We start from the raw sequence: 13,591 nt of genomic DNA, 5'->3' as shown, positions 1-13,591 counted from the left end.
GCTTTTCCCAGCCAGCAGGAGAGCAGGAGCCACCAGCAGCTTCCGAGGGGCTCCCTGCACCCCGCCGGACCCCTCAGGAAAGGGTCCCGCATGGGCGGGGAGCACAGTTTCTGTTCGTTTCTTTCAGTGATTAGCTGTAGCCGGGTTTTCTAGCGCTTGTCTTCAGGACAAGGCGGCACAGGGAGCCATGGGCCCTGCCGGGAAGGCTTGTCCCCTCCCTGGATGCCTCCACCGGTGTTTTTCCATGGCGGGGAGGGGACGTTGTGTGTGCGGTCTGTGGGTAGCACACCCCCGTGTAACTGCCTGTGTCACCCAGGGCCCCCTAATGACTATGTTTTGACTTGCGCGAGAGGTATTTAATCCACGCTGAGACCCAGGATCTCCCAGGATTATTCCCAAGAGTGCACGCGTTGCTCCGCGGCCCCGGATTAGGCTCAACCCGCCCGTGGTGACCCCTCCCTGGAGAGGGGTGGGCCAGGGGCCTGGGACCTGGTCATGTACCTTCTCGGCGAAGCCCTGGGGCGGGCGGTGGTGTGTAGCAGTGCCGTGAAGTCTAGGTCGTGTGTGAGTGGTGTCCCGCGCTGTACATGTGGACTTTCTAAACTCCTTAATAAAAGGAACTCATCGTTAGCTGGCGTGTCGGCAGCTGTGCCCACCGTGCGGTGCAGGGACATCCCCAGAGGAACCTGCCATGGTGATGGCAAAGGGATGCACTGGATTATCGCAGCTCCTGACAGGCTGCAGGTGACGGATCCTTCCCTGTGCCAGGCTCACGGCATGGATTCCCCAGAAACCGGTACATCATTAGCTTCACCTGCCCAAACTGCTCTGCAAAACTGCTGGGGAGACCCAGGGGGGACAGGGGTGGGGCAGTGGAGGCTCCCCAGGGGCTGCAGCCCAAACCCAGGGGTGGCCCTGGGGCCAGGACAGAGGGTGGTGGCAGGCCTCGGTGCCAAGGGGACCCGCTGCCTGCGGCGATGGGCAGAGCGCTGAGTGGAGCCCCCGGCCCCTTCCTGCTGCACAGCAGGTGCTGCCCACCCCACACCCCGCTCTGCCCCGGGCAGGAGGGACCTGGGAGGGGACAGCCGAGCGCCAGGCGTTGGGGGACACGCTTTGGCACCGGTGGCTGCGTGCACTGGCCAAGGACGGGGGACACACTCGGGCTTGTCCATGCGGGGCCAGCCCCAGAGTGGGTCTGGGGGTGCAGTGGTCTCTGCCGGGACCTGCGCACCCACCACACTGCCACGCACGGCTGGGACCCCCGACAGCCGCACGCACCGAGGGGGTGGGGGACACGAGACCCTCCTGTCCCCACCAGCCGCCGGTGACAAGGCCAGCTCCCGCACGGCGCACACCCAGCCTCTCCTCCAAATGAGGCAGCAAACGAAGGAGGCGCGTTAATCAGCGGTGGTGGCGCGCTCCCATTGTGGCGGCTCGGCCATCCCCCCTGTCCCCCTCCCCGCCGGGATCCCAGCCTCTGCTCTGAGCGGCCACAGCCCTGCCAGCCGGCCACGCGCTCCGGGGGCGACACGGCAATTAGCGCCGGCGCGTATTTAATGGCAGGTAGGGCGGGCTGGCCGGCTCAGTCTGGGCACAGGGCGGCACGGAGCAGGGCCAGGGCAGGTGGCACTGGGGCATCGCTCAAGACGGAGAGGTGAGTGGCCATCGGCCGGCCGTCTGTCTGTCTGTCTGTCTGCCCACCCCTGCTTTCTGCCCTTGCCTCAATGGGCAGCACAGCCGGCAGGGAGGGAAAGGATGGTGGGAGGCAGCTGAGGGTAACAGGCAGAGCCAGGCAGGGCACCCACCGGCACCCCCCGGCACCCAGGAGGGGTCTCAGCAGCCCCCATTGCTGGTGCTGGGAAGGTGCCCCTGGCTCTGGCTGCACCCAGCAATTTGGCTCCATGACGGGCAACTGGGTGCAAAAGGGGAGAGGACAGAAGAGCGGCAAGGTGCCAATGAGGGGGGGAGCACCCCAAAGCGAAGCCCACGGGCCAGGGGGGTGCTGGGGAAGGCTTGGGCTCAGCTGGGTCGGGCGCAGGAGCACCCACAGCAGCCCCCCACCAGGGCAGACACCCTGGCCACCATCACCAGCGGTGACTTTTAAGGCAACACCTCCAGCAAAATAATAATAATGATAATGATAATGATAATAATAATGATAATGATAATAATAGTGATAATGATGATAATAATAATAATAATAAATAATAATAAATAAAAAAATCCATTTGCCCTTTCTGAGCCTTTTCAGGAGGAGGAAGGGGAGGCAGAGCAGTCCTGCCTGCACTCAAGGTCACTCCCAGGGCCGCCTGTGGCCCCGGACCAAGCTCCGTCCCGCTCTGCTGAGCAGACCCTGCTGCCGGGGGGGCACCTCCGAGCCCCATGAAGCAGAGGGATGTCCAGCACCTTCCTCCACACCCGCATTAGCCGGGCACCGCAGGCAGGACCTGCGCATGGGGAAGATGAGGCTGGCTCAGGCGAACACACTTAAGTCCTCCCCGCGGAGCCTCTAAGAGGAGCGGGCGGCTCCGGAGCCCATCAGCCTGGCTAATAGCCCACTCAGCCACCCCCCCCCCCCAGCAGAGCCCAGCTCTCGGCTGCGAAAAAGGGGAGTAGCTGCAAGGCTGTAAATTGTGAGCACGGAGCTGCTGAAGAGGAAGGGGAGCAGGTCTGAAGGCGAGAGGGCAGAGGCAGAGCCCCTGGTCCCCCAGCACCCCCACTGCAGCCGGGTGCTGGCGTGGGGGCTGCGGGAGGAGCGGCGGGTGCTGGAGGGGTTTTCTCGCAGGGTGGCGGGGTGGCAGGGCTGGTTTGCGGGTGCTGCGGCAGGGATGGGGAACGCGTGCTCGCCAAGGGCAGCCCTTCTGCAGCCTCGCGTCCTGGCCGCTGCTTTACCCGCTGCCCAAGGATGCTCTGCCGTTTACCCACACGTCTCTCCCTTCCTCTGCTTCCCCCAGATGAGAGCACCCTACTCGCTGTCCTGCCTCTTCCTCCTGAGCCTGGGGGCCTGCTTCCCTCCCAGCGAGCGGCAGGAGCCCGGAGACCCCGGGGAAGGGACCCCGCTCAAGCCCAGCTGGCCGGCGGGGGCTGAGGACCCGGGTAGCTGCTGGAGGGCAGGAGGGAGGCGGAGGCGCAGCGAGGAGCTGAACGTGCTGCTGGGCATCGCCCGGGAGCTGCAGGGCTACGGCAAGGAGGGCAACGGGCAGCGGCTGGGCAGGCAGGGGGGCTCCGAGCTGCTGCCGGTGGGAGGGGAGAAGCGCAGCAGCACGCTGGGCAACCTGGCTGAGGAGCTCAACGGCTACAACAGGAAAAAAGGGGGCTTCACCTTCCGCTTTGGGAGATGAGGGCCTGGACTGGACCCCCCCACACCTCCTGCGGGTCACCCTGTCCCATCCTTCCCTTCCATCTCGCCTCGATTTGCTCAGACAAAAGGGTATTGCGGGGTTTTGCTGCTGGCATTGCCTTGGGGAGGGGGGGACACCGCATCTGCTCCACTTGCAGCCCTGCTCCAAGTCTCCCATCCCTGTTCCCAGCCAGTGCAATGGAAGAAGAGGAGGGCGCCTTAAAAAGAAGCCACCGCATCCCTTCCCCGATCAGATGTGGTCTTTGCTGGGGCACAGGGCAAGGACCCTGTGCTGGGTCTCCAGTGGCACGGTGCTGGCAGAGGGCAGGGATGCCACCCCAGGACAGGCAGAGGTGGCAGGGCCAAGCGTCGAGGCCGGAGGGAGGAGGGCTGGAGTGTTGCAGCAGGATAGTCCCGGGGGTGACGGTCCCCTGGGCACTGCTGTAGCTGCCAGAGCAGGGCTGTCGGGAGGAGCAGGTCCCTCAGAGCTCTCCGCGGAGTCACTGCTCTCCTGCCTATTAGGGAATAGACCCTCTGGCAGCAAATTCTGCTTAGTGTCAAGATGCCACTTACAAGAGCCAGCTCCTGCAAGCAAACCAGGACAGTTTGAGTTGGCTCCTGTGTGCAAACCAGGACAGAGCAGCGGGGTTCGAGAAAATCTTGTCCTTAGAAATCCCTGGCGTGAGCACGGAAACCTGCCCTGGCATCACCAGTCCTGCTGCAGTCCCACCGCCCCGCTCACGCCCCGACCTCGAGACCCATCCTCAGGTGCCACCAGAGTCCTTGCGAGGGTGAGAAAGTGATGACCGACCTTCAGCATTCTTGTCCCATCACCCCAGCGCTGGCCTGAAAGCCTGGCCCTTCCTAACCCCCTCCCGGCCCCATTGCCACCTACTCCCAGCTGCAGCCGCTGCAGAAATTTGGGTGCAGAGGGGCTGAAACAAGGACCCCTGCACCTGCCCGGGGCCATCAATGGGTGCTCGGTGTCCTGCTCTTCGGTCCCCTCTGCTGCCAAGGGTGCAGCTTGGGGAATCGCTAGCCCCAAAACCCAGCACAGCCACGGCTGTGAAGAACAAGCCCTGCTGCAGCGACTGCCTTCTCCTCCGTTGGGCACATTTAGCTCTGCCAATGCCAACGACAATGTTTGCCTTTGTGCCTACCGCTGCAGGCAGAGGTATTAGTAATCAGCGATCTAACTACCTGGCTTGCAGGCACTAACGGCAAGTCAGGCGCCTAATGACTGCTAATATTTCATTGCAGGCACAAAAATGAAGCAGGGCAATTATTTGCAAGCGCTAAATTGCACCCTCAAAATCAAAGACCATGGCAGTACTTCGTTGGGAGGGGGGGAAATCAAAATCAGTCTCCAAGAGGTGCATTGTAATATCCATCAAGCAGACAGACCACTGAATGCAGCGCTGCCAGGGCTGGTGCGAGCTGTTCTCGCAGCAGGAGCGGTGCGTAAGCGAAGGCTGGACGGAGGTGAGCAGGAACCTGCAGGCGAACGCCGGCCGTGGAGCAGCCAGGTCCAGGGAGGAGCGATGGGGGCACAAGAGAAGGCTCCTCTGGGGGGGAGCTATGTGCGGGTCACAACCCCATGGGTGTGGAACGGGAGGGACTCTGGATTTGCAGGGATACAGATGACGCCGGGATTTGGCCCTGGCACGAGGACGGCACCAGCTGCGATGGCGAAGGAGAGGAAGGGCATCTCCCTTCCCCTGCGTCTCTGCTGCCGTAACCATTTCACACTGCGGGGACCACGCCAGCGACCAACAAACCCGGTGGCACTCGGGGGGGCTGAGCCCACGCAGCCCCCCCCATCCAGGCACCCCCAAACCCACCTTCGATCCCCCTCGACTCCCACCCCACCGAAGGCCGCCAGTTCGGGGGACGCAGGCGCAGCGCTCGCATTACCCAGCAGACACGGGAGCTTTATCAATGTTTCTATGGCAACGTCTCTTTTTTTTTTCCCACCCTTTCTTTTGAGTGTTCAAATCATCAATAAATATGCACTGATCAATTTTACCCTGCGCTGGAGTCGGGGGGAGGGATGGGAGGGAGGAAGGGGAAGGAGTTTCGGAGCAAGGCTGGGTTAGTGAGGGCCGGTAAATCCCTGGCTTTGCCGTGATGGATCGCTGCAGGGAGAAGTGGCACCGTCTGCTGCGGGAAGGGAAAGGAAACCTGCTGGGTGATGCTGGGGCCGGCGGGATGCCTGGGCTCCCGCTCTCAAGTCCAGGAGAAGAACAGGGTCAGAGCAGCGTGATAAAGCCCCACGTATAACGAGGCTTTGATTGAAGTGCAATAACCCTTTGTATAGCTTATTTAAAAGTGAAAGCCAGCGCTTCCCACAGTGCTTACCTGCGGGTGGGACAGAGCTGGGCTCAGCCGGTGTGCCTGGGGGGCTCCTTGATGGGCAGCTCTGTGCCACAGGGACGATGCCATCACCCTCCTCGCCCGCAGGGAGGAAAGGGGCTGCGGCATGGGGCAGGCAAGGGGTCGTGGCACCCCGGGAGCAGCCCTCGGCAGGCATTAAAACGGCTGATGTGCTTGGGAAAAGGCAGCGCTCCAGGCTCTTCGTTATTGCTCCTTGGTGATTGAGGCTGGGAGGGGGGAGGAGGAGATAAAAGTGAATGGAAAATAATTGCCTGGAGTCTGGGGGTGTTGTCTGGGAGGAAGGAGGGGGGAACACACCAGGAGCAACCCCAGGAGGCTGGAAAGCCCATCCCTGTGCGCTGGACATGGTGTCTCCCGTCCAGCTCCCATGGGAACCTACGCCCCCTCCCAGGTCCCTTTGTGGGGCAGCTCCCGGAGGGACACCCAGACACCCAACACCTTTGAGAGCTGGAAAGCTCGGAGCCCACCCACACGGTGAACCGTAATGAGCCGGATTCATTTCGGCATGGCCACACAGACAAGGCAGGGCAACCTGCCTGGAGCACCAGCACCACGGCCCGTTGTGCGAGCCGGCACCCAAAGGGACGGCATCAAATAGGCACTGGATTCTTGTACGCGTGGCCAGTGGTCCCAGCCAGCAAGGACCGACGCAGACACGCTTGCTGCCAACATCACCACTGCCGGGACTCTCTATAAAACGCGCCATTATCCCCCCCTGACCAGGGTACAACCCCCGTCCTTGTCCCAGCCCCATTGCTGCTCATCCGCTCCATCCATGAGGCCGCTTCTCATCCTTCCTCCGTCCCGCGCAGACCTGCGGCACTGCAAACACGCACCACCTCAAAAACCCAAGTGGATCCTCTGTAGAGAAAGCCCAATTTAATCACATCCAAGGGACTCATGAAGAGACTTAGGCATCATAGCTGGGTCACTCAGCACTGTGGCTTCAGAAGCACAGGTAGGATCCTTGTCAGCAGACTGGACGTTAGGACAAAGACATCGCCTGCAACAGGGGGGCGACTGCTGGGAAAGCGGTTCAGCGTAGCCCAGTTTGCAGGTAAACTCCCTGCTGAGCCGGATCTACCGTGGAAAAACCACTGCGCAGCACTCCGCTGCCAGGGAGGACGGCTTTGAGCCCAACCTAAGCAGCGAAATGACTGGCAGGGCTGTCCCGCACCCACAGCGTTAGGGGCACCAACAGTGCCAAGGCATCGACTGACCGGAAAAGCAGGTTGATCCGGGAGCATCATTCCCAGAACCCCCCCAGGCCGGGGCTCCCCCTCAGACCAGGAGCCCAGCCTGCGCACGTAATGCCAGAAACCCTCTCTTCAGAGGTGACACAGCACTTAGGTTTGTTTTCCTCTCTTTAGGTGTATTTTCCTCTCTTTTCAATCATGAAAGGATTAATGCCGAACACGGAAGAGGCTGTCAGTCGGCCGCTGATCACCCCCAGGAGCAGGCAGCGCCCGCACACCTGAGAGTGCCGCTGGTCCAGCAGCATCTCTGCAAGACAGGCGGCCACACCAGCCTATCTTTGATAACAGTCTTTTTTTGAGAAAAAAACTGAGTATAAAACACTGACCACATTTTACATCTTGTGACAAGCAACTTCTTAGCAAAAGGCAGGATAACATTAAAGGAAAACTTAAAAGAGTGAACATTGTAATTTCAAAGACATGAAAACCAAAACAAAAAACACAAGCACAGCTATTTTTCCCTCAGAGCACTCTCACTTTCAAGCTCAATAGCCTTGAAAATTGGAGCAATCAAACTGTTAAATGCATCGATCTGTTAAATCAACTCCTACTGTACTCAGATAAATTTAGCCTTTAATCCCCTCTCTTTCATTCCCAACACTGCAGATCCCAGGTCTTCCCCCAGCCAGGCCAACCGGCCGCCACCTTCCCACGACACCGTGGACTGGTCCCTAAGCAAGCAGAGATGGAGACGACTAGGAGCGGGGCAGGTTAAGCTTCTCCATGTATTCCCTCAACCCACAGCTATTCACCGTGTTCAAGTCTTTACGCGAGAGATGGACACAAAGAGCAGCCTGGGCATTGACTTTTGCCAAGGGTCATTGTCACAAAGCAACCAGGAACCCCTTGTAGCTTCAGGTGTACGTTCACCAGACACCAGCCCTCTGCTGCGGAGCAGCCCGAGCCTCGCCAAGTGCAGGCCATTAATCCCATTTACACTTGCCAACAGCATCCTCCCCTCTCCTCTTTTCTTCACGCTCATATAGAATCGGCCCAATGCCATCGCTGTCACAGCAAGACAAGGTTTCTGATGAGCCTTGTTCCCATGGCCCACGAGCGAGTGGTTCCCCGTGCCACGACTGACAGATTTCACCAGGGACTTGTCAAGGGGATTAGAAATTGGACAAGCTGGGTTATAACCCCCAAACATCACCGAGCAACCGCGGGACCTCGGGCAAACCACTCGCTTTCAGCTGCCCTTGTTTCCTCCTCATCCTTTTTCGCTCTAACATCTTAATTAATCAAAGCAGTCTCATTTTAGAGGCTGCTTAGTACGTAGACGCATCCCTCCCTCAAGATTTGCTGGAAAGGTAGCCTGAAAACAGAAAATAAGGATGGACTTTTGGAAACAGCATTATTTCCCATTTTCAGAGAGAAAACCCGCGAAGGGAGCCCTGCGGCCGTGTGGCGTGCCAGCGCCTCGAGGGAGGTGAACGGGAAGCTCTTCGCGTGGGGTCTGTGCTGGGAGCATCACGCCCAGCGGTGCCTCAGCCAGCGCACGACTAGAGACGAGGCAGGGAGCAGCCAGAACCGTCTGAGGAGAGAAACTCACGGGTGTTTTCATAGCAGAGGAGGAGGAAAAAGCAACAGCAGCTGAATTACAGAATACAACCAACCAACAGGAAGAAAAGTCTGAAGTCAAATCCTTGATTTAAATCTCCTTGAAGACAACAGCAAAGTCTTCGCTTCAAAAGAGGTGATGACGCAGTCTTTATTCTGTGCATCTTTTTTCTCTTGTGATTTTTCAGAGGCAGACCAAACGGATGCGGAAAAGGTGCTCCTGGCTGGCTCGGAGCAGCCCGCTGTGCCAAAGGGCCCCGTGAACCACCCAAACAGGGAACCGTGGAGTGGACGTGGAGTCTAAGGGGGGGTAACCGGGCTCGAAAAGCCTCGCTAACAGACAAACACGAGTTTTCCTCAACATTGATTTATTTTTAAATATACTACGCAAGAGAGACTGGAGTAAAAAATAAATCAAAAAAATGAAAAATAGAGAAAGAGAGGAGGAAGAATTGGAAGTCGTGCACAGAAACAATCTGTACTGGACCAAATTAAAGGGGAAACAACCCCCTTAAGTATCACAGAGATGAAGGACAGAGCTATTTACACACTGTAAAAAAGACAAGTCTACAAAAGTGTGTAATAACGAGATACAAATGTATAATATAGTGGCACAATATGTTATCAAAGTAAAAACAGTACCTCCAGGAAAGAGACAGTCCAAGGGTTGTTTTTCTTTTTTTTTTCCTTACATTTTTAAAGGCAGCCTGTGGCAGAAGTGTGTATTTCCTTTTGAACATTTGTCATGTGTTAAGTCATGGCTGTTTGTGAGGGCGAGAAGTGGCGTGAACACACACGAGTGAACTACTAGAAATCATATACAAAAGAAACAGTTCCGAAGAGAACAGAATAAAATACAATTGAAGGCAATTAGTATTTAAGATACACAAGAGGGGTCACAAGAGTTACAGGGGAACAGGACATGGAAAACGCTTTTGTTTCCTCTTGTTTGGAACTGTTAAAAGGAGTTAAATTGCACTGTTAATAGCCCTAAACCTTGTTCTTTCACTATTGTCACAAGTCACAGTTAGTTCCCAGTCAGGTTGCATTAGTTGGGAAGGTCACAGGACCTTGGAAAGGAAGCCCAGGAGTCCTGCTGTCAGCATTTTGTGGCACACTCCTCGGGAGACGCACCCAAGAGAAGTGTCTGCAGTCTTCACAGATCCTTGTTTGATGCTGGATGGAACCACACCGGCATGAAGGTAGTGACGGTTTTAACCCCAGAGTACTGGCATCTGAGCTTTTCACGGGGAGTTACACTGGCACGCAGAGGGAGGCACCACAGCCCCTCAAAGCAAAGGTCTCTATGGGAGGGCAGACGCCAGGCCCCACCTCCGCTCAGAGAACAAAAAAGCTGGAAATTCAGCTAGAAAAGAGCAGTTCTCACCCATCTGCGATGTGCAGGCTCAGCTGAAAGAACTGCTGGAGGCACAGCGGTATCTCTGAACTCACCCTAAGCTACCTCCCCCTGCTCCGACGGTCCTGTCTCGCGGGGAGCGATGCCTTGCTCAGCACCAGCCGACTGCTCCCCCACCTCTGCCACCCTCCACCCCCAACGCCAGCCCCACTAATGTCAGATATCAGAAGAGTGCGACAGCACGTCCTTCTTCAGACCTTCTCCAGTCCTTTACCACTACCAAGGGAGATCCGCAAACCGGCTCCTGTGCCACTACATTAGCAGGTGCCATTGGCAACATTTTGAACCCAAGCAATTCCCTTGGGCTCAGCAACATGAAGAAATTACTAAAACACACAGAAACGAACGGCAGCAGGTGGAATCATAGGAAGAATTTGGGCAAACATCATTTGTAGCATTCTGTCATTAAAAAACCCCTTACATTAACAACTTTCCCCCCTTCCCTCCCAAGCGCCAAATCTGTTGCGTTAATGTCAGGTGAATGTCAGACTCAGGCCAGGGACATGTCCTGCATCTCTCCCAAGAAACGCCGTGGGTATATTGCCATTCAAGCACTCATCCTTGTGTACAGTGGGACAGGGACAGGGGACACAAACGCAGTAGGAAGTCCTCCTGAGGAGGATGGCATCTCAGTGTCCATCAGCCTGGCTTCAGTCTTAACGGTCTGTCCAGAGCAATAAAATATTAATAAAAAGGCATGGTGTGACATCAGCATTTAGACTTGTAGTCCACAAGGCAAGAACTCCACAGATAAGACGATTACAAGTATATGAAACACAGGGAATCTGAGTTAAGAGGGTGAAAAGTGCCTCTCGAACACAGCCCTGCCCTTTGGAGCTGGGGCATCCATTCACAGTCTGTGTCTTTTGCACAGCCCTAACCTGAATGCCCCGGTCCTTTGTCAGTCCACACACATTACTCTCTCCGCAGTTGGCTTTGGCCCATTGTTATATTTATTTTTTTTAACCTGGCTTCTGCTACCTCTGAACGATGTCGCTGATTTCTTTCACTGAACTGAGAAGTTTGCTAAAGTCCTGGGTGGCTGCAGGACCACTGCCAGCTGTTGCTGGGCAGATCTGAAGCTCTCGTAGGTTATTCTCCAGCTTATTGATGGCCTCCCGAAAGGCAAATTTGTTCCTCATCTGCTGAATGGAGTCCACGTAGCTCACGCAGAAGGTGTAGAGGTTCTTGCCAGCCTCCAAGACAGCACTGTGGCTTGCCATTTGTTCAGAGTTTTTGCTGATGGCGATCCGTAGCGCCTCAGTGCTTTCCAACACCACCCCTTTAGTGATGGCGCCACTGGCGATCCTCTCCGGGGGCTGCCGGGTCTTCCGCAGAGAGACCCTGGTGGATATGAGGGGGATGAAGGCTGTAGATGATGTCTGGTCCCCGCCTGGGGCAGAGGGTACAGATGAGGAAGAGGCAGCTGGGGTTGCTGTGCTCATCAGCAGCTTCGTAGAGGACTGTGGCTTTGGTACAGAGGGGATCCCCAGCTTTTTCACACCTTCCCCTGACTGGTTTGGCTTGACAGCATCACCGCCTGCAGCCTCTCCAACCTGAGTCAACTGTTTGGATTTCGGCCCAGACACCACATCTGCTGCTGCTTCATGGCTGGGACTGTGAGAAACCTTCCCAGGCTTGCCAATGGAGGATGAAGAGAGCGGAAGCGGAGGGGCCGGTTTCAGCTTCGATAACTTCCCTTTGTCCTTCCCTGCCGACTCTGAGGTCTGCTTGAGCCTCCTCAGTCGTGGCTCCTCAGAGGAAGCCTTGCTGGCACCCACGAACCCAGCAGTGTTGGGTTTGGCAGCAGAACCTTGGTCCATCGTCACAGTGGTACCTAAGGCACTGGATTTGACTCCATCGTCCTTGTGGAGCATGCTGGAGGAAGGAGGGGCAGCAGGTTGCCTACGACCAAGTTTTGGTGTCAGAGTGGGAGGGCTGGAGCCAGGGCTCGACTCTGCATCTTTGAACACGTCGTCAGTGGTCTCTTCATTTTTCTTAAGCAGCCGTGGAGGAGGGGTCACTGTTCCCCTGACAGCAACGTCAGTCTTGGCCTCGTTTGCCCGCTTCCGAGGCAGTGCTGGCTTTTCACTTTTGTGTCCCCCAAAAGTGGAGGAATCAAACTGGCGTCCCGTGGACTGCAAATCCCGAGGCAGAGTCACAGATTTCCACTCCGTGTCCTTTGCTCCATGGGGCACACAGGAGGCTGAGCAGGACCTTAAGAAACGCTTGCTGGAGTTGGAACTACTCTCCTCTTCACCAGCCACCCCTCGACTGCTGCTCATCGTGCTGGACTTCTTCCGTAGGTGGGGAGATAAAAATCCAGAGTTCCCAGCGACAACCCCATTGGTGACACCAGCCCCGTTGCTTGGGCTCTGAAACTTGGAGGGGTCAGCTGCGTCTGCGGGGGGTGCAATGAAAGCTCCGTTGCCAGCATCTCTGCACTCCTCCTCCCCACCTGCCCTGCGGTCTGAGTGGCCGTCCATCTCTCGGAAGGAACTGCTCCGTTTTGGAGGGGTAGGCGCAGTCTTCTTCTTCTTCTTGATAAGGGCACTGAAGAGGTTGTGCTTTTTGTCTTTCGGAAGCAGCCTCTCATCTTCATTCAAACTGCTCTCCAGGGCCACCCTCTCCTTCCGTGGGAGCAAGGGAGAAATAGCAGGTTCGTGATCCAGAGGGTCTGCAAGGGAAAGAAAAGAGTCTACTGAGCATTGCTTCAACAGCCAGAATAACTGGTTTTCTTCCAGGATCAAACCACTGCAGCAGGTGCAGGTTCTGTGAAGAGAGACAACTTCAGGCCAGAATTAAAGCAAATTCAGTCACACTCAAGCCTGGACTGAACCTGGTCCCTAATCCTGCATACATTCATTTCTGAGGTGGCCTCTACAGGACTCGGCTGCCAAACTATTTTCCCTGTAGGCTTCTGATTTGAACAGTGACATACAAACACAAAATGTTTATGTTCAGATTCCTGCCCTCACATCCAGAGACACGTCTAAGCTTCACACCGTGAAGAAGATTTTTAAGAGGCCTTTGCTTTAGTCCCTGTGCTGTTGCTGTCTTTTGAAGAGCTGACCCTCTGAATTAATAAGACATCTCCGTAACCCATCTCCATCCCCAGCCTCCTTGTTCATTTAGATTCTGATACTCCTAACCTCCTTTCCTGATGTCATCCTTTGTGGGGAATGGAAATCACTTTTTCACAAGCAGAAATCAAGATGCCCTTTGACAGCTGGACACTTGGGGTCACACCACCGCAAAGATGGCCAGCTTTGTACAAAAATGGGGCAAAGTGGTAGTAACAGCCTCCTTCAGCAGCAACATTCCAAAAGGAAACGATGGGGTGACCCTTTCTCCACTTACAAGAGGTATTTAAAAATGAATAGTGGTTTATAATAAATTTATACACAGTCCTGAAGGTCTCTGTGTTTGACTGACAGGGGGTCTCATTCCCAGGCCAGGCACTCAGGCAGCACTGCGATTCAGGGGAGGAATGCCTTCAGGGCAGCAGATACACTTACAGCTTCACTAGGCAGTAAGACGGGAGATGAAGCAGAGTCACAGGGAAAAGAGGGATGCTTCTTAGTCACTTATTGGTGATCATCATGCTACGGGTAGGATTCTGCT

At 56.2% G+C, this 13,591-nt stretch overlaps 2 protein-coding genes across 4 annotated transcripts in view; one reads left to right on the top strand and one right to left on the bottom strand.

Moving 5' to 3' along the window:
* The first annotated feature begins 2,954 nt into the window (after positions 1-2,954).
* Positions 2,955-3,341, top strand: QRFP (pyroglutamylated RFamide peptide). The gene has a single exon (XM_054221068.1). It carries the CDS (start codon positions 2,955-2,957, stop codon positions 3,339-3,341), a length of 387 nt encoding a protein of 128 aa, XP_054077043.1.
* A 5,560-nt stretch (positions 3,342-8,901) lies between these two features.
* ABL1 (ABL proto-oncogene 1, non-receptor tyrosine kinase) overlaps positions 8,902-13,591 on the bottom strand; it is an 83,399-nt gene continuing 78,709 nt past the window's right edge. For all 3 annotated transcript variants that reach the window (XM_054220582.1, XM_054220584.1, XM_054220583.1), the window contains one exon: positions 8,902-12,644. In XM_054220582.1, the coding sequence (XP_054076557.1) occupies positions 10,945-12,644 (1,700 nt within the window). In that variant the 3' untranslated portion in view covers positions 8,902-10,944. The remainder of the gene's footprint in view (positions 12,645-13,591) is intronic.

The sequence above is a fragment of the Rissa tridactyla genome, chromosome 14 (assembly GCF_028500815.1).
Source record: "Rissa tridactyla isolate bRisTri1 chromosome 14, bRisTri1.patW.cur.20221130, whole genome shotgun sequence".
Taxonomy (NCBI): Eukaryota; Metazoa; Chordata; class Aves; order Charadriiformes; family Laridae; genus Rissa; species Rissa tridactyla.
The sequence above is the reverse complement of the archived record's forward strand: the minus strand, read 5'-3'. Positions and strand labels throughout refer to the sequence as shown.